Consider the following 19,763-nt stretch of genomic DNA (forward strand, 5'->3'; position numbering starts at 1 on the left):
ATCAGTATAGCGGACGTAACCCAACTAGCTAATATGATTGACCAGGGCTCCCGAAAACTTCAAAGTCTCCAGCTTTCCAATCAATGCAATGCGGGGTTCGTTACAGCGTCTTCCATGGTCAAACTCGTCTCACCATCGTAGATACGCAAAGCCTCCCGAGCGGCTACAGCTTCTCCGTCAATGAGTTTCCGGATCTCCGGAGACCGAGGCAGAAACTGGGCTTTGAAAGGCCTTGGGCGAGTATTCTCGCTCTCGGTATAGGCGAATATGTCCAACATCATCTCTTTTCCCTGCGTTACTTTGTTAGCATTAAGCCTTTTTCGACGATATTCTCCCCTAACTTGCAGATGACTAGACTCAGAAAGCAACCTGTTAAGAATGTTGCGTTCTAGCATTGCTTACCTCTTCTTCCAAACCCGGTCTTATGTTGAAAGCCCAGATCATCCGGCCTACGGAGTACAGAAGGCCTTGTTCAGCAAGAGGCTGACCACTGCACTGCCTTCTGCCCCAGCCGAATGGGTTGCTTCCCCGTGCATTAGGGTACGGATTTTCCGACCCGTTCAGAAATCTCTCCGGTCTGACGCTATCAGGGTCTGGAAAGTCCTTCGAGTTGCGATGTATGGCCCACATGTTGCTGGTGAAGTTGGTTCCAGCAGGGAAGTGGTATCCTTCGTGTACGAAGTCCTTCGTATTGGCGTGTGGGATGCCGCAGAGCACGGTGACTGTCCTCCATCGGAGAACCTCCTTGACGAAAGCAGCAAGGTAAGGAAGCCGTCCATGGTCGATGTCATCCCAGCCTGGTGATCTTTCGTGACCAATCATGGCGTCTATCTCTTCTTGAGCCTTCATTTGGACATCTGGAAAGACTGCCAAGGCAAGAATGCAGCTGAGCATGGTGCTGGAGGTCGTGTCGACACCGCCTCCTATGAGGTTACCCATCAACCCGGCAACCTCCAAGTCGGTCATTTGATGTTTCTTCTGGGAGTCCATGATGAATCTGTTGAATGCCTTTCGTCCGTTACCAAGGCTTTCTTCAGTCAACTTGTAGAAGTACCTGCCAGCGACTGCGGCGCTCATTCTCAGGGTTCTTGGGAAACCGTATAGCCACGATGGAAGTTTCAACAGGGCCGGAATGGTCTCTAGAATGAAAACACCAGGGACGACAAGGTTTACCGCCTCCATCATTTGAAGCGCTTGCTGGGCAACGTAGTCGCTGTTCCGATCGATGCGACGACCCCATCCGATGATGGAGGTAACCGAGATTGTATACCGCTCGATGGAAGCCTCAAATTCCTCTGGCTTTTCCATTAAGTCTCTGATCAAGAGCTTGGCCTCGTCTGCCTGAAAGCTCCGATAGTTTCGAACAGCCTGAGAGCCAACAGCTGCGTGCTGCGAACATGTCAGTTGCTGGATTTATAGCGATAGGTTGAACCTCTAACGTCGGGACCTCTGTTTCCGACGTACCATGAGTTTCCGGTGAAGCCTCCATCGATCACCGTACTCAAGTGTGGTCTGATTCGTAGTGGTACAGTTTAGAGCGTCGCCCATGGCCACCAACCGGGGTCTCGAGGAGAATGTGGCTGCGTTCTTTTCCAGTAGTTCAGACGCAACCCATGCATCAGAAAGAATGATGCGTGGCTGACGCCCGATCCAAAGTGTCAACATGGGAGTATTGTACTTCTTTGCCCACTTCTCCCAGGTGATCCAGGGCTTCACACTTGGAGTTTGGAAGTGGTTTCCCACAATTGGCAGGGGCAGCGGCCCCGGAGGCAGTTTGCGTCGTCGCCATAGCATATAGCTCCAATCCAGGAGAATTGCTGAGACTGCAGCAACTGCCGAAACGGACAAGAAGCTGTAGGGGTTGAGGGCGGGGGTTATCGAGAAATTGAACATCTCGTAAGAACTTGAATAACTCGAGTCTACGGCGAAAATCCAAATCAAGCAGAACTTGGAAAACTCGGGGTACTGATTGAATTTGCTAGCTTGTGAGTTGATACCAATCACAACTTCTACGCATACCAGCCTCTGTTATTTGATCTCATTGACAGATAGCATCGCATGCATCTTGATGGAAAAGTCGGACATGCCACATGTTGACACGAACATGTGGGGGGTGGCGAATGAAGTCTCCAACATCCTCCACATGTTTCGACGTCCACCTACATGCATTGCGGTGTCCGTCAAACCCCGACGTCATGAAACACTACGTTCTTTGCGGCTGCTCACAGTTTCGGCCGGAGCGTGTCTCCATCCATATCACCGGCATCTACATTTGATCCCGCGGCTTGCATACCCCCCACATTCTGAAGTGCTCCGAGTTTGGCATTGCCAGGATCTGTTCCTTGGCTTAATCCACGGTTTTGCTATCTTTGATACCAAAAGGCAAGGAAATCAGTGTGAGGCTTTAAAACTGATGTCGTCTTAGTCCGGAAGGAGAGATATTCAGCACACTTACTCTAAGTCTTCTTGCATTTCCTCAGCCACCACGTCTATTACGCGAGCACGCAACAACTGTATGAGATAATCTCAAAAGCATGAAGGTACTTGGAATTTCCCTCGCCATAGCATCGCCATATTGTTTGAAGACAATATGGAGTTAGTCAAACTTACAACACACTTTTCCTCAGGTCATCATCGTCGGAGCTGGGCCCTGTGGTCTCCTGCTCGCTGTGCTTCTCCAACAGCAGGGCATACAGGTGCAAGTTCTCGAGGCATCAGACAAGCTCGACGAACAACCTCGAGCTTGCCATTACAGCGGCCCAGCCAAATACGAACTTCAGCGCGCAGGTGTCCTTGACAAGATCTGTGCGGAAGGCTTCTTCCCAGACGGTGTTACCTGGCGTACCAAGGCCGGTTCAGCTATTGTGGGACTCGACGGCTCGGGTGAGCTCGAAACTAGCATCAATCGCATTGTCTGCCTCGAACTCGGTCGCGTCATTCAGATCCTCTACGATACCGCCATCTCCCATGGAAATTGCCAAGTGTTGATGAAGCACATGGTCACTAGCTCTATTGGCCAGTCGAAGACCTGTGCATGGGTGGATGTCAAGGTACCCTCAGGAGAGACGGTGAAGTTTGAGGCCGATTACATTGTGGGATGCGACGGCGCCAACAGTCAGATGCGGCGAGCGCTGTTCGGAGATAGGAACTTCCCTGGCTGGACCTGGGATCAGCAGATAATTGCAAGCAATGTGAGTACAAGTAGCGCCCAGAATCTCGCGGTTTTCACTACAGGAACTGCGTCTTCCAAGTCCCAAATGGGTTCTCACTAATGCGTTGACTCCTTCTTCTCTCAGGTCTACTATCCTTTCGAGGACTTCGGCTTCAACGATTCGAACTTCATCGTACATCCCACAGAATGGTACATGGCAGCAAAGATCTCTAAAGATGGCATGTGGCGTGTAACGTACGGCGACATATCTGGCTTAACCAAAGAAGAGTACGCCGAGCGCCTTCCAATGCGGTTCAAGCAGATTCTTCCGACCGGCTTCAACCCCGAATTTCTCAGAGTTGCCAATATCGGGCCTTACAAAATGCACCAAAGGCTAGCAGAGAGTATGCGAATCGGACGCTTTCTTCTCGCCGGTGATGCTGCGCATCTCTGTAACCCTTTGTAAGCAAACCCAAAGATTTAAGTCGGGCTCTCGGGGCTCAGGTGGAAGACTCAAAGTTTGCTGGCTGACCGAGAATACCATTAGCGGAGGGTATGGACTGACAAGTGGTATCGCGGACGTGGGATGTCTTTACGATGCTTTGGTCGGAATTAAAAGGGGCCTCGCCGACGAGAGTATTCTCGACAAGTACTCCGACATCCGTTCGGAAAAGTATCGCACCATTGTCGATCCCATGTCAACTGCGGGCTTCAGGCGGCTCTGGGAGAAAAACCCAGAGACTACAATTGCAGAGGATGAGTTCTTTGAGCTTTTGAGGAAAGTGTCCGGCGATGAGAAGCAGTTAAGGCAGCTTCGCCAGGTATGTCATAAACACCTCATCCAAAGCCTAGTTGCTCACATAGTCTTCAGGGAGCAATGGCCCTGAGATACGATCTCACTGAGTTTTATCGTGAGGAAGTTGTTCAAGCATGAGGTTCAACAACGGAACTGAGGTTTTTCGAGTGCAGCATGCACATGGAAGGTTTACAGAACATTCATCTCTTTGTGACGAAACCAACAATGCCTCATTAGTCCTCAAGGAATGCAAATTATATCGGAGACCTGAGCGAGGTAGCCGCATTCTTCCTCCCCCTCCCCATGTTGAAGTTATTCCTCGTCTAACGAGTCTCCTAAGTCCACATCGGATAGGTTGTCGCACATAACATGCAAAATTCTCGAGAATATCCTCGATTTCCACCGTCCCAAGCCGAGCATGAGAGACGCAAACTGCAACCAGCATTTACGTGCCTGCGAATGGCCGTTTCTCAGTGGTAGGCCAGATATTGTGAAATTTCCACCATCGCGAATGATGCGAGCCGCTGGGAGTGTGTGAACAGTACTCGTCCTCAGCTCTGACGAGTCGGTGAGACCGGTAGTGCCCAGAGCCACCCAGTCCACGTCATCAAAAAGGTCTATGTCGTCCTGACCCTCAACGTCTGGCATCGCGAAGATGTAAAGTCCGAGGACCAGTCCGGCATGAAAGAGTGATACTATGCTTTGGAAGCTGATCATATCGGAGACCTTGCGGTGGAACAACAGCTTGAATATCTGTGCCGCGTGTATGCAACTTCTTCGTGCACCTGCCGTGATAGCCCAGTCGGTGATTTCTCGCAGGGCCTGGGATATCGCTTCGGGACCAAATCGACCTGCAGCAGCTTCAAATAGAAATGGGCCAGTCCTCATTGACATGCAAGAAGCATGCCACGAGACCGCATGATTTATGTCAAAGTTCGAGGCCTTCTCATTGGCAACCCTCGTCAAGCCCATCTCCATGTCTATCAATGGCTTGACCTCATAATATTGCAGGCTATGGGAGAACTTCCGGGTCTTTGAATCTTTCCCAGTTGTCGCATGGTGTTGGTAGACTGAAGCTGTGGCGACTGCGAATCGTAAGTGCAGGAGCATTAAGGCAGCTGACTCACAGTCGAAGTCGTCTGAAGTTGTTGGCTTCGTTGTGATCGCTGCTATGATGGGACAACTCATCTGGCCGTACTTCGGTCTCAGGCAGGTCCACTTGTCTAGGCGATTCGCCTCGAAAAGAGCGCGATGGCATATTGGCATAATATGAACCGACTCCGGTCGTAATAAGGGGGCGATTCCCAGTTGTGAGGAGTACCAGCAGTCCAGCTGTATCAAATTAAGAACGAGTCTAAAATATGTTAGCGAAGGAACCCGTGAACCTGGATAGGAGTCCCATCACCTCTTGACAGACTCCATGCTACCCCAAACCTTCCAACGTTTCTCCTCCGATACGATGATTGTTAAGCGATCAAGTTTCAGACGATATTCATTCGCCTCAAATAGACCGTCCGCCTGTGCATTCTAGGCTCCATTGGTAAGTTTGATCTTCAATCCGGAGAGCACAGCTCACCCTCAGCATTCAGACTTACTGAGATGAGGCTGACGTAGAGGGGCTCTGTCTGTATGATCTGATCTTTGCTCTGCATACTGGACTTAGCATGGGGTTTTAATTTGCGGTATCTTTGCGGTGTGGGAACGATGTCACTCACCCCACTCAGAGATGCGAGGCTCAAGACAATAACAGCCGTAATCATGGCTGCTAAACGCGTTGTGAGCGACACATTACCAAGTCCAGACTGGCCCAACTCGTCTGCTGCCAAATTTATCAGACCCTATTCAAAATGAGTACAGAAAGCTTCAAATAGGTCTAGAGGGATAGGGATCTTACAGGAAAGGTATTGAATACCAGCCTGTTTGAGCTTTCCGTGGAGATGACACTCATGCCCATCGCACAGATAGCCAACAGCAAGCTTGTTGGCGCTTCTCTCGGACAGAATGTCGGTAGATGAAACAACGGCATCATGATATGGCAGTGGTACATGTATTGTTCATACGCGACCTCCAGCACTTCGAGTGTGAGAGCCTCAGATGCAGTGGCGTGGTCATTCGAACGTAGCATGGTGCGAAATGCCTCCAAAACCCTGCTTCTCGTATCACAGTCCATTTGCCAGGTACTCAACTTCGTACCGGACTGATCACCTCGCTGTGACTCGACCAAGCAACCGAGAAGTCCCCCACCTTCAGTGAGAGCTGGCCACAGACCTGATACGACTTTTGCTCTTCTGTCACTTTCCTGAACCCAGAATCTTTGTAGGCGACGGAAGCGGAACTCCGGTAAAGACGACTGCGCCGCGGTTCTCCTTGATGCCTGGTCATTGGATGTCATGCCGGCTGTTAGCGGATCGGCTTGGCCGGCTTTCGACCTCGAACTCGGATCGTACTCAGGTGGAGATTCCCGCCATGTGGGGTGATCGACCGCAAACCACCAGGTTTCATCCGTGACGTCCAGCATGTCATTCCAGCTTCGAGAACCGTCATGAGAGGTCAACCCCATGACTGTGTCCCACATCTGATCGGAGTCGTCCTGAATGGATTCATTATGTGCGGTCTCCAATACAGAGTCGAGGCCTGGTGTCGGAAAGAAGGTATTGGAATTGTCCATACAGTGGTCTTGGGTATTTGCAATAATCTCAAGGTTCGGAGCTTCCAAATGTGTCTCGCTACTCCTCATGGTTGACGTATCCTGCGACGAGGACTTGGAACAAGATGACACTCCCGATCTTTTACGGACACCTTGATCATGTTGCTTGCAGTGACGGAAAAGCACGTCACTGAAAGTCGACCTTAGCTTGGAACCCCATTGGCATTCGATGCTTCACTTACCTGCGGGCGTATGACTTGTGACACACTGGGCATCGATATGGTCGCTCTCTTGTGTCTGGTCAGGATAGCATTAGTCAACATCGGTCATAGATAAGTGGCGCGGAATAGGCATACGGGACCGTTCATGTCGTCTTAAATGCTCGGGCTTCGAAAACTCCCTGTGGCAGGTGTTGCACACATTGCCAGCCATCGTTCTGCCGAGACCTCGATCTCCGGTCTCTCGAGGATGAAGTTAGTAAGTCTGAGCGGAAGACCAATCGACAGCATGAGTTTCACAACGTCATTTTCCCCGGATATTCCAGTGACGCTTACAAATGCCGAACTGGCAAGGATGTAGTGGTTTATCTGCCGTGCGACCAGGTGGGGGAGAGTTGCAAAGCTGAACTCAAAACGAGTTAGCCAAGCCGCGCGCGACGTCACTTTTCATTAATTCAACTCATAATTTGACTCAAATGAGATGGCAGATTCTTAAGTATTCTTGAAACGGACATTTCTTTGTACATTTGGTGAGTGATAAGCGGTAAACTGCTCATCATTAAGATCATGAATGTTCATATTTTGCTCGGCCGTGGCGCCTTACGATCTCGAAGATGGCGATATTTCCGCGGCCAAATACCCTGCTTCCCAGGTGACAAAATCCCATTTGGGTCAACGGTATCCTGTGACAGATATTAGCGACGTACAACCAAGCTGGATTTTGAATGGCGCTGGCCTTCAGCTTTTCCACAAATCGCCTGTAGGCTCCGTTGTTGAAATCATTCAGTTCCGCAATCATATCTGGTGAAATAAGTTAGTAGGTGCAAAATCCTTTGACCTGCTCATCAGTGTGTAAAGCCTACCCATGTGGTGAACGTGAGCGCGATACATCCCGTATCCTTTGGCAGTCGCTATGTCATGCATCCCATAATGAAGGCTCTCAATGCCTTTCCGTTGTTCTGCATCCTGCTGATCAAATGCGTACATGCTTGTGAAAATAACATGCCTCTCGTGCATGAAGAAATCAGCCATAAAATCAACGCCAGCCTGTTGATAGAGAGGCTTGCACTGCTGAACCCAATCAAGAACCTTCTTCCCGGATGATGGGATGATAGGGGCATAGTCACCATGGGCAGGTTTGCCAGTAGCGTCGTTGACGATAGCCCAGTCCATGAGAGGCAAGCTGAATAGCGAGGGAACTCCAACCCACATGAGTCCATGCTCAGTAGGAACACTCTTTGCTTCAAGGAGATTCCCATTCTCTCCAGAATACAATGTCCCACAGAGGGTACCAGTAGGTGCTCTCTTGCGAAGGTGCTCTCGGATGTCTGCTAGCTGGGTTTCGAGCGTTTTGGCGGGGCCATAAAGACCCCATCTGGCGGTCCAGAATCCGGTGCCGAGCTCCTTCTGTAGCTCCTTGAGTCGCCACTCCGGAATGGGTCCTTCGCCCTTCCACAGATCTCGTCGTCTGCCACGGACACAAAGGCTTTCAATCAGGTTTACCATCCAGACAACGTTTGGGATCATGCCGTTACGTCGCATCTCACCAAAAACGTCAACCATCACTTCGACATCCTCGTTTTCGGGCATGCTGAAGGAGCACGCCATGTAGGCGGGAGGCTGAGGCATCATCCACATGCCAAGTTTGGTGACGATTCCAAGGTTGCTTTGTAGAAACAGCCCCTCGATAGAAGGCCCGAAGGTGAACTTGGAGATGAAAGCCGAGGGTGAGTTGGTTATTCCGAATTGTCCAGTACGAACTAGCTCTCCGTCTGCGAGCATGACTTCGAGTCCTGAGATACACTGATGTTGGTTCGAGAGGGAACCGAAGCCGGTTCCGCGATCGAGAGACTGCAGGTTTCGCTAGGTCAACAAGGGCCGTGTGGGATCGGGAGGATGAAAGACAAACATTTCCAACGACGCTCCCCCATCCGAGTGATGGGGTGCTCGGCCAGACCTTCTTCTTGTGTTTGACGCAATACTCGTATAGATCGCTGAAGGTGACCCCGGGCTCGACAACGGCGTATGCGTGCTCATCATTGACCTCGAGAATCCGGTTCATTCGATGCAGGTCTAAAGCCACGGATCCGTTGAGACGCGGAGCAGGACCTCCATATCTGCAAGCAATGTTGCGTCAGAAGTATGCAAGATCTCAAACATCTCGCAAATACTCACCCCAGGTTCTTGCCCCTGGAGAATGTCCATAGGGGTATCCCGTACGTGTTTGCGATTTGAAGGACGCGACTCAATTCATCTACCGAAGCAGGGCTGCGACAATCGAAGTTATCAACTAAGAACATACAAAACGCATGACTTCATTCAGATTTTTAACATACCATATGGCAGCGCTAGGGACCTTTCCCTTTGACTCATCCTCGTGGAGCTCGTAAGGATCAATGTAATGAGCTAAAGCCTGCTTTACGAAGACATTGCCCTTCCCAACTGCCGATGTGAAGTCTTCCAAGGCCTTATCGAAGTCTACTTGTGAGACTCCAGACGGCAAAACAGGCTTGATGGCTCGCGATTTAGGCGGTGCGAATGTGTCTTGATGAGCCTTTTCATACGCAGAGTCGGAATAAGTATCCTTCGGTAGGCTTGAAGTCATGGCGAGATATGAAGTTGGATCAATATGCGAACGTGAATGTAGGTTGGCTTGAGGTCGAAGACGTGTTTCTTTCATCGGGACACTTCAACATCTGTCCGAGACCTGCGTTGAATCTCTGTTTATGTCGCCCAGAGGCATAAGCCTAGGAGGAACTGGTGGGGTGAAGTCTGGGGAATCCTTGCTCTCGAAGTTCACCTCCACATTGCGGATGTGGAGGGTATGTGGGAGGCATGTGGGGGATGCGACACCACTTCAACGGGGATCGGGTCGTCTAGTAACCCGATGCACGTCACCCGAGCATACATATGGAACCGGAGACGATTTCCAGTCGTCTCGTGACTTTCGTCTGTCATCTTAGCCCGTGCCGACAAACGGACGACGTGAACTGCCTAAACATGGAATTCAATGGCTCAGAAATGATACTAGTAAGTTTCATAGGACCGAGTAGCCACCACAACCGAAGTTGAGCATCATAAGATGAAGAAACAGTTGACGCCTTAAGATGGCATTATTAGTCAAGGACAATGTCGAACTTGGCCCAAGACGACGTGCAGGAGTTGCGTCAAATCACAGGTTCTTCTCCAGATGTTTATGTCGATACTGCAGAATTCATCGCGTCGTTTTCATACCTAGTGGAAGATTTATAAGATTTATGCTACATTCAGAGTCAAACTCATTGCAGGATTGGTTTGCATGTCTGTTTGTTTTTGTACGACAAGCCCTTTACCGCAGCACGCCTGACTGCAGGTCACCGCATTCGGCCTTGTCTCACATTCAGTGGCAATCATTGGCCAATGTTCATGCAAATAACCGCAAGTCAGGCAAAGAAAGCAGCTTCCTTTTCCTGATTCTTACCCCGCTTCCGTATGGCGAGAATTCAACTTCAAGTTGCAAGATATGTCTCTACCTTCACCAACAGCCACCATGTGCACCTCGTTTCCCCAATTCCCGAGGCTCCCTAGAGAGCTTCAGTTGCTGGTTTGGGAAGCCGCCGCTGCGTCTTCGATGGAACAGCAAGTTATTGAGGGCAGAGTCGAGTCCGAAACGCGGAAGCCTGACATTTACGTCACCTTCCTTTTATCCAGACTATCGCGAATGAGCAGGTCCATAATGCCGACCTCGATTGTGTTCCCGTTCGCATTGACAGACGTCGCGCCTCCTGTCATCCTCTCAGTTTGCCAAACATCGCGCCAGATTGCTCTCAGGCACAAGAGTTTCACGAAATTGCCGCTGACAGGCGACAACGATGATGAGAGGCTGGTCTGGTTCGACTTCACCTCTGATATCGTCTTCATCCCCAGCATGCGGTCCACGGCTTACGGCGTCTTGATAGACTTGGCCCGTATCAGCAACAAGGAAACGCGTGAGCTTATTCAGCATATGGCGGCGCCATGGGCACTTTTTCATACGGGAAATCGGTGTTTCCAGACCGAGCTTGAACGGAGACAGTGGTGGATTACTATGTTATCCCAGCTCTACGACATGTTCCCTCGCCTCACGGACTTGTATCTATGCATTTCAGCCGCGAAGCAGAACAACCTTCCCGACCGCGGTGCCCACTTTCTCGAAGACCGCCGTGGTCCTGAGAAGCAACGGCCAGTGTTGGAGCCGATCCCGGGGCCCCTCGACCAAGTTCAACTGCCTCCTTGTCATTGCAAGGTGAAGCCGGGGAATCTGGGTGACACCATCGATGAAGTCGAGAAGAGCCTGCGCTCTGATTGGCTGCGGTCTCAGCTTCAGAGGGTCTTCGATGGCCGGCATCATGGCGGGGCGAAGGTGCCAGCACCCTTTCGTGTTCACGGGAGGAGACTCAGGCTGGAAAGGATTGATTTGGATACATGAGTTGGCAAACGAAAGAATGGTGTTTATTGGGAACGCGGGTAATGAGAGCTGGAGTTTACGAAGCCACGAGCCCGATCACAAGTTGCTGCTTTCGTTGATGGACATCTGATATAACATACAACTAGAACGATGCTTTCTATGGTCTTCAATTTCCTACTCTGTAGTAAAGCTTTTCATTTAAATTAATTCATGTTTCATCTTCACGTCATCGGTCATTCAACTCAAGTAGCAGGCTGCAGCGGAAAGGTGGAAAGGAAGGTCTTGTTTCGCCCGGCAAAACTACTTTAACGCACTTAAAGAGTTGGAACTGAGGAAGAATGACTAGGTCACTAGATGATTTCCAGAGGTACAGCTTCTCCCCTTCATGCTGTTGTGTTGCTAGACAGGGAGTGCAGTCACATTGCATGACTTTGGTGAGATCAGTTCGGTGAGCTCGGTGAGCCGCGTTGTGTTATGGTGAAGATCGGTGAGCTTTCCCTCACGTCATCTCCTGTGAACTAAAAATAGCCCAGAGTTACTACGCCAAGCGGTGCCGTCGGGTTCCGGTCATCCCATCACTCGTCCCATCACCACCAACACGGCACCAGTTCCGATCCCGTGGTCCATCCTTGATTGCGATCACTCAGCCCTAGCGTTTGAACATTTCGTGATGCTCATTCATTGAAATGAGAACGAAACCCCCGTGCTGGCAGCTGGCTTCACTATGTTTCAACGAAAACGCGTCTTACTCGCGTAAACTCCGCGTATTCGACCTTTCAGCCACTCTTAAACACTCAAACAAACATCGGCAGCCTCACTTCTACGCCACATCAACCCCGTGAATCAACTTTCAGCTACGCTTCTTCGGGCGAGCTAAGCCTTGTGCGCGGCTCTGCGGCAAGCAAACTCTGGGCATGTGGAGCCGCTGACGCGTTCAGCTCTTGTCGAGCATCCCTGGCAAAGAAGATTGGATCACGGAGCGCAAGGGCTGCCGATGTTCCAGAGCCAGGGGCCACTGAATTTCCTATTCTCACTTTCTGGGCTGAGGGTTTCAATTTCCGCCCCAAAATCTGTTCTTTCTGACTCTCCCGCACCGAACGGCAGCAAGGCCATGTCACTTTCGGCCCTCCAACACCAATTCAGATCTTCGGACGGTGCCATCAACCCGGGTCACACCTGAACTGGAGCCCCTCTCAAAGTTCTCCAAGACTCCAATTGCGCCCCTCCGGTTCTTCATTCCGACGTCGACGTCTCTTCTTTAATTGCCATTTTCAGTGCGGTTCTCCATCGTGGGTCTGGCCACCACACGCACACCATTACCTGTACCACATCGGCCGTGCCGAAGTTCCATTCCGCCGCGCCTACATAATCACGCCTTCTCTCCCGCTCTTTCGCGATTCGCGTGGTTGGAAGGATGGGCATCATGGAGAAACTAGCGAGGGCGGTGACGGACCCAATAAACCGTATGCCCCGCAAACCGCAGACCTACAACGACAAATATGTCGTCGCCTACGATTTCAGCGAAGTTGGTGAGTTGTTGCGACCCCATGGGTCATGGAATGGGTCCGGCTAACCACGATCAGACTCCGACACTGCCGTCAAGGAACTCACTACTCTTCTGAACGACCTTGAGTCTGCTGGACTTCAGACAGAGGTGCGAGCTGGCTACGAGCAGACCCTTCTCATCTTCGTCAAGGCTCCCCGCGAGCTCCTCGGAAACACCGTCTACAAGTCAAGGTTAGCCCCCTTTCGCGATCTTGTCACCCCGAACCACCCAACTAACATTCGTCCCAGAGTAAAAGACTGGCTGTACGGGATCATCCCCGAACACCCTGGTGGCTCCAAGAACACTGTGGTTGATGGTGCTTTTGAGGCAGAGGACATCCTCTCGGTGTATCACCTCGTCAACTGGCCCAAGTCTCTCGGCGGTGCTGGAATCACCCCTGAGACAGGACAGTGGAAGAATGTCAAATCCATCTTCCCACTCCACAATGAGGAGACAAACGAGTCTTTGTTGAAGCACCTCAGCAAGCGTCTCTTCCTCACTCTTGATGATCTCGATTCAATCCGTGACCTATGGGGAACCAAGGTGAGACCGCATCACCTCTCTCCAGGCCACTTCTCACTGACTCTAAACAGGTCGCCTTCTATTTCGCCTTCATTCAAACCTATCTTGTCTTCCTTTCCTTCCCAGCCATAACTGGCGTCTTAGCATGGATGTATCTTTCCAAGTATTCTCTCACCTATGCGATCTCGACGTGTGTCTGGTGCACCGTCTTTCTTGAGTATTGGAAAATTCAGGAGGTCGACCTTGGTATCCGCTGGAATGTCCAGGGTATCGGCAAGGTCAAGGTCAACCGACCTCAGTTCAAGTGGGAGAAGGTCATCACTGACGAGGCCGGCCGCGTAAAACACTACTTTCCCAAGTGGAAGCAGGTATCCCGGCAGCTCCTCCAGATTCCGTTCATGTTGATCTCTGCCCTCGCGCTGGGCACCATCATTGTCCTCGTCTTCGCAATCGAGGTTCTCATCTCGGAAGGTTACGACGGACCATACAAGTACCTCATGGTAAGGGTCCTGTGGTTCAACGTGTAGATCGAACTGACAGAAATCAGGAATATGTGCCGACCTGCTTGCTCGCCGTAGCACTTCCATACATCAGCAGCGGTCTCGAAGATGTCGCAACCGCCTTGACCAAGTACGAGAACCACCGAACCGCCGACTACCACGAGATGTCCTTGACGCAAAAGATCTTTGTCCTCAACATCATCACCAACTACCTGCCCATTCTCGTCACGGCCTTCATCTATGTCCCATTCGGAGACGACGTCGTCCCGTGGCTCGAGGGCATGACCAAGTCGTTCCTCGGCGCCATTGGCCAGAAGTACATGGACGACGACCTTAGTTTCCACGTCGACTCCGACAGACTGCGTGACGAGGTCATCGCACTGGTCGTCACCGGTCAGATCTCCGGCTTCTTCGACGAGAACATCATGCCGGTACTCAAGCACAAAGCTCAAGGCCTCTACCGCGACTACAAGAGGTCGCACTCCAAAGACACCATGCTCATGGGAATCGTCAAGGACGACCCCGAAGAGGCCCGCTTCCTCCGCAGCGCCCGCAACCAGGCCACGCTGGACAAGTACAACGTCCAAGACGACATCGCCGAGATCGTCCTCCAATTCGGCTACCTCTCCCTCTTTTCACCCGTCTGGCCTCTCATCCCGATCGGCTTCTTGATCAACAACATCATCGAGCTCCGCACCGACTTCCTCAAGATCTGCCACGAACACCAGCGTCCCCCGCCCGTTCGCACAGACGGCATCGGCCCGTGGATCACCTCCCTGGACATCCTCACCTGGGCCGGCAGCATCTCCACGGGCGCAATCGTGCACCTCTTCGGCGCCAACACCATCGGCCAGGGCGCGTGGTGGGCGCTCCCCATCACCATCTTCATCAGCGAGCACATCTTCCTCGGCCTGCGCGCCGTGGTGTGCTTCGTGCTGCAGCGCATTGGCTCCGAGCAGATCAGAAAGCAGCGACAGCAGCGTTACGCCGATCGCGTCAAGCACCTGGAGGAGTTGGAGAGCAACAAGCAGGCTGGTCTGATGCTGTCGGTTGCCGAGCGCGAGCGTCGCAAGTCTATCCGCGCCATGGGCCACGACTCGTTCTGGACTACGCAGATTGACGAGGGTGCCAGTGCAGCTGCCGGCATTGGCCTCATTCAGTCTGTGAAGAGGGCCGAGGTCACCAACAAGCAGCCGAAGGAGGATTAATCAGAGACATGCGACGCACCGATCGTGAGTCGAGCGACTAAATTGTATCATTAGCAGGCGAGTCATTTTCGCGCATGGAAATGGGAAAAGGCATAGATAAATATCGGATAGCAGTACATCTGAATTTCACATCATGGTCGTGAAGTTCACATCATGCAATTCCAAGATGTGGGGTTGACGTTCGGCGTCAGAAGTGACATGTCTTTGACATCACAGCGCTGACATCATCGAACCACACGCGTACATCCAGACGCCTCATCCACGACTTCGTCTATCATTCACACTCATTCAATCGCAAACTCTGGCAATTTACTACAAATAGACACCATAAACAACAGCAATCATGTTCAACCCGATCACATCGCCCTTCGGCAACCCCATCTCCTTCGCCTCCTGCTCAATCGGCGTCGAACGACACACCCTCGAACAGAAACTCCAAGCCATCGCCTCCGCAGGGTTCAACGGCATCGAGCTCTCCTTCCCAGACCTCCAATCCTTCGCCAATCGTCGTTTCAACAAAACGATCGCCGACGATGACTACGACTCCCTCTGCGAGGCGGGTAAGGCCGTCCGCGCCCTCTGCGAGAAGCTGAAGCTCCAGATCATGGTCCTGCAGCCCTTCGCCAACTTCGAGGGCTGGCCCAAGGGAAGCAAAGAGCGCGAGGACGCGTTCGCGCGGGCGAGGGGGTGGATGGAGATCATGGGCGCCGTCGGCACCGACATGTTGCAGGTCGGATCGTCCGACTCGCCCGAGATCACGGGGTCGATCGGGGAGTTGGTCGCTGATCTGGCCGAGCTCGCGGACATGCTCGCGGAGAGGGGGTTCAAGGTGGCGTATGAGAACTGGTGCTGGGCCACGCACGCGCCGTCTTGGAAGGACGTGTGGAAGATCGTACAGCTCGCCAATCGGCCTAACCTGGGCCTGTGTCTGGATACGTTCCAGTCCGCGGGTGGTGAGTGGGGTGACCCGACGACGGAGTCGGGACGGATCGAGACGGGCGGGATTGGGGAGAAGGAGGTGAGAATGGGTTATGAGATTAGTCTGCAGGAGCTGGCGAAGACGGTGCCGCCGGAGAAGATCTTCTTCCTTCAGATCAGCGACGCGTATAAGGTTAGTCCGCCGCTTGAGACGAAGGTGGATGAGTCTGGTCTGCGGCCTAGGGGTAGATGGAGCCATGATTATCGACCTCTGCCGTATGACGGGGGCTACCTGCCGATTGTGCAGTTCCTCGAGGCTGTCATGAGCACGGGGTTCCGTGGGTGGTTATCTGTTGAAGTCTTTGATGGAAAGTTTGAAGAGAAGTATGGCGATGATCTGGAGAGGTATGCGAAGAAAGGACAGGAGGGAGTTGTGAAGATGCTTGGGGAGATGATCGTTGATAGGAGCGGTGTTTGAGAGCAGACTTTGGTCTTTGATGTCTATATACATTAATCGGTTCACACGGAGAAGGCTAGGCTCATGGCTTGAGCTTGAAAGGCACCTCCTTTTCAGTCCAAGGCATCACCGTGAGATCCTCCCATATCTCAAGCCACCTTCTGGCTTTCTTCTCATACGCCTCTCTCGTCCCAAGCTGAGGATGTGGCCTCACCACCATATTGAAGAAGTCAGACAGTCCTCTCGGCGCATACACTTTCCATTCCCCGTCATCCACCAGTCGCACACCAATCATCGCGGTCGTCGAGATCCAAGTATCGATCCCCGCCTCCGTCGACTTGTGAGGCGGACATCGGGTCCCGAACCTCTCTTCAAACCATAGATGCACCCTCGCCTGATTTCGAATCTCGACTTCGACGGGTATGTCTGCGAACAGCTTGTTCCCGGCCTGGATGACCTTATCCTCGGCCTCCCATGACAGGTCCGAGTCGTCGAAGTAGACGAGATCGTAGTCGTGAATGCCTGTGTCTGCGGGCTTGCCGCTCATGAAGTTCCAGATTGTCTGAGAGACGGCTCCGGCGGCAAGGTACCAGTTTGGCAGGTCGAGGGTGGCGGCGCGGGTGAGGACCGTGATGAGGGTGGAGTTGGTAGATAAGACTTTGCGGAGGTGAATTAGTTGATCTTCAAGAGGAAGCTGGGCTGGATTGATGGGAGTCATATTTTGTCGCTGGTTTTGTTGATAAATATGAGATTCAAGGTCAATACTTCACCAACGCTTAAGTCGGCGCGTCAAGCATGTGCGATTATGGTGTGACGACATAAGACAATCGATAAGAGACGTAGTGACACTTAAGATCATCGTCCTACGGAATCCGCCTTTCTCCGACGGATCATTAACCTCAATAGCGCTTCTCAATTCCATACAACATTCAACATTAGCTATCAGCCAAACCATCGTGACATTTCAGGTTTTCTTCTGAAGACATGCCGCAGATTCTAAGCTCATTTCACAGTCCTGTTGAGCGCAACTCATGAAGACATTAGACAGCAGACCATGTGGTAAGGATGAGTCGGTGGTCAAGTATGTGGATAGCGCCATGATTTCTTAGAAAGCTAGGGTTTAAAAATGACACGAAATTCACGCCGCTCTCAGTCAGTTTGCATAAGAGGACGATCAGGTTACTTGTAATAGAAGTAGGTACGTGGGGAAAAGAGCAGTTGCTCGCGACTAATCGGCGCGAGATTGAGGCACAGCGCGCCAACTCACCCGTTACGCCCTTGCGGGGTAGCTTGCCCGACCTTTCACTCACTGCGACACATTTGATACGACTCCCATAACCTGAGGCTGACGAAAATTGATCTGCCGGTTAAATTCAACGTGGCTGTCTTGCGGGTTGGTGGGTATGTGGTTGTGATTAATATGTCTTGGGATTGGATGAACTCCAGTGGCTTGTACGATGACATCGTACTCGTACTCACGATCTAGCGTGACGGGATTCATCTGCATGAATGTCAACAGGTAGTCACACATGTAACGGAGATCTCCAGAGCAGCCACGCCGATTCCAAAACGATTCCTCGACGGGGCCTTGGACAGATCAAATCAAGTGCTTTACCGAGTCGAACTAACTTCATGTCCCTGGAGCATCCCCCGCCGGAGCCCTGCCGCGGGAGAAAAAAACATTATCGTCATCTGGACTATTGTCAACTCTCAATCGGACGGTGGCGTCAGTTGATTGACGTGAAAGTCAATCATAACCTTAGGTTCTAATTACGAAACCAGAAATCAGTTGCGAATCAGGGGAACCGAGTTCCGAACCATTCACGTCCTTCAGCCGCCCGCCACAGTTCGTCATGGAACTTCAGGGGGCAGTTTCTGTCTGTACTAGAGTTCTGTCGACGTTGCGAGCGCCTGTGCGCGAGGAGCATCCGCAGTTTGGTTAGTATATCCGACGGCTCGCGTAATAAGTTTCTGTCTGATGTGCATCTGAACACCATCGGTTCCGAAGCGGCGAATCCGGTGACCACTAGGAGTTTAAATCAACATTATACGATATCCAGGGCTCAGGTTTTACGGAGTTTATGCGGAGTAACTCTGACAGAACGCTTGTCGGATGGGACTGAGTTCTCTATAACGATGAAAGGCAATGTGTACTGTTCTTCCATAGCATTGCAGCGCGACAGAAGCAAGCCGCAATTTAGGCGATTGATGTGTTGATTCATGAGAGTATTTGATCTTGTAAAACAATTGGGCACACATAGCTATCTAGTGCCAAGGCGTCTCTCACTGCACTCTCTCGACTCATCCCCAGCGCAAATATTGCCATGCGCATCCATCAGCCTTCAGGGCCAACACGTGCAAACAACACATCATTACAGACCTAGTGTAGGCTGACAGAAGCTCCCGTGCCTGCATGCAAATTGATTGACAACTTCCCAGGAGCTCCTCCCCCTCCATCACAGCCTTCTCGCTCGGTGGGATGATTATTGATGGCTGACACCAAGTCGGATTAGCACGCCCGCCAAGAATGAACTGCATGTGCTAAGCCTGGAGGATGTGTCTGCCAAGCCTCCAGACCACCTTCAGGGAGCTTGGAACTCCCCCCAACTCACGCGCCCGACAAGCGAGAATTCGGCTCGTCTGTTTGAATATGTGGTTTATCCTTCTTAAACTTTACGAAGCCCGCCGATATATGTCGAAAAAGTTAACTCAAGTAGTAAATTCCGACGCGCCGACGGCCCATCAGTTATGATTCCGAAATTCCGAACCGTGAACCACTTGCATACCTTTCATGTGAGTATCGACGTATTCTGAACTGTTACCAGACCGCTATCTGGAATTCTCGTCGAACCTGAAATTTGGGGAATTTGCTGGAAGCTGCTGTGTTGGTCGTCGTAATCCATTCACAGCCAAGCCGGTTAAATAGAAGGTCGAACATCGAGGCTCTTTTCCCCACGCTACCCTGAAGCTCAGGACGTTTTTTGGGAATTACCAGGGCAAGATTCGCGGTCGCTGTCTGCCAATAGCCCGGGCAACTGAACAAGTCTGTTGGCTGCTGATGGTGTTGTTCCCTGCGTCTTGGTATCTGGCGTTTTTCCGATAGGAGGAATTTTCCAACACCGAACTCGGGGTCAATTGAACCTTCTCGTGATCCTCATCGTGCGATGGATTAAATCAAAAGTTCATTGGGGCGCGAACGAGCTACAATCACGCTGTGCCCTCCCAAAAGCGGTGTCGAAGGCGCTCTTTCGGGCGCCCGCAGTCTGCAGATGCCAATGTCCAAATGTGATTCATCAGAGTCTGACCATTACCCCAGGCTGCAGGGCCATCACTTCATGGGGAAAGAGATCCTTCGAAGAGGAATCCTGGGGTTG

The 19,763-nt window shown here is 51.7% G+C and overlaps 7 protein-coding genes across 7 annotated transcripts; 4 read left to right on the forward strand and 3 right to left on the reverse strand.

Annotated features, from left to right (window-relative positions):
* Window positions 1–80: 80 nt before the first annotated feature.
* CkaCkLH20_09531 (uncharacterized protein) lies at window positions 81–1,893 on the reverse strand (the record flags this gene model as incomplete). The annotated part of the gene is made up of 3 exons (XM_038892246.1): window positions 81–290; window positions 403–1,389; window positions 1,465–1,893. The coding sequence occupies 3 exons, from the start codon at window positions 1,891–1,893 to the stop codon at window positions 81–83; spliced, it is 1,626 nt and encodes a 541-aa protein (XP_038742482.1).
* A 767-nt stretch (window positions 1,894–2,660) lies between these two features.
* CkaCkLH20_09532 (putative fad binding domain-containing protein) lies at window positions 2,661–4,085 on the forward strand (the record flags this gene model as incomplete). Its single annotated transcript, XM_038892247.1, has 4 exons — window positions 2,661–3,191; window positions 3,297–3,613; window positions 3,699–3,972; window positions 4,023–4,085. The coding sequence occupies 4 exons, from the start codon at window positions 2,661–2,663 to the stop codon at window positions 4,083–4,085; spliced, it is 1,185 nt and encodes a 394-aa protein (XP_038742483.1).
* Window positions 4,086–4,259: 174 nt separating this feature from the next.
* On the reverse strand, window positions 4,260–9,417 carry CkaCkLH20_09533 (uncharacterized protein; the record flags this gene model as incomplete). The annotated part of the gene is made up of 6 exons (XM_038892248.1): window positions 4,260–4,959; window positions 7,520–7,613; window positions 7,676–8,663; window positions 8,722–8,929; window positions 8,988–9,080; window positions 9,149–9,417. The coding sequence occupies 6 exons, from the start codon at window positions 9,415–9,417 to the stop codon at window positions 4,260–4,262; spliced, it is 2,352 nt and encodes a 783-aa protein (XP_038742484.1).
* Window positions 9,418–10,341: 924 nt separating this feature from the next.
* Window positions 10,342–11,259, forward strand: CkaCkLH20_09534 (uncharacterized protein; the record flags this gene model as incomplete). Its single annotated transcript, XM_038892249.1, has 1 exon — window positions 10,342–11,259. The coding sequence occupies one exon, from the start codon at window positions 10,342–10,344 to the stop codon at window positions 11,257–11,259; it is 918 nt and encodes a 305-aa protein (XP_038742485.1).
* Window positions 11,260–12,703: 1,444 nt separating this feature from the next.
* CkaCkLH20_09535 (uncharacterized protein) lies at window positions 12,704–15,014 on the forward strand (the record flags this gene model as incomplete). Its single annotated transcript, XM_038892250.1, has 5 exons — window positions 12,704–12,767; window positions 12,822–12,975; window positions 13,033–13,327; window positions 13,378–13,806; window positions 13,854–15,014. The coding sequence occupies 5 exons, from the start codon at window positions 12,704–12,706 to the stop codon at window positions 15,012–15,014; spliced, it is 2,103 nt and encodes a 700-aa protein (XP_038742486.1).
* Window positions 15,015–15,357: 343 nt separating this feature from the next.
* CkaCkLH20_09536 (xylose isomerase-like TIM barrel) lies at window positions 15,358–16,410 on the forward strand (the record flags this gene model as incomplete). Its single annotated transcript, XM_038892251.1, has 1 exon — window positions 15,358–16,410. The coding sequence occupies one exon, from the start codon at window positions 15,358–15,360 to the stop codon at window positions 16,408–16,410; it is 1,053 nt and encodes a 350-aa protein (XP_038742487.1).
* A 61-nt stretch (window positions 16,411–16,471) lies between these two features.
* CkaCkLH20_09537 (uncharacterized protein) lies at window positions 16,472–17,107 on the reverse strand (the record flags this gene model as incomplete). Its single annotated transcript, XM_038892252.1, has 1 exon — window positions 16,472–17,107. The coding sequence occupies one exon, from the start codon at window positions 17,105–17,107 to the stop codon at window positions 16,472–16,474; it is 636 nt and encodes a 211-aa protein (XP_038742488.1).
* Window positions 17,108–19,763: the final 2,656 nt, after the last annotated feature.

This window comes from Colletotrichum karsti (genome assembly GCF_011947395.1).
Source record: "Colletotrichum karsti strain CkLH20 chromosome Unknown Scaffold34, whole genome shotgun sequence".
Lineage (NCBI taxonomy): Eukaryota > Fungi > Ascomycota > Sordariomycetes > Glomerellales > Glomerellaceae > Colletotrichum > Colletotrichum karsti.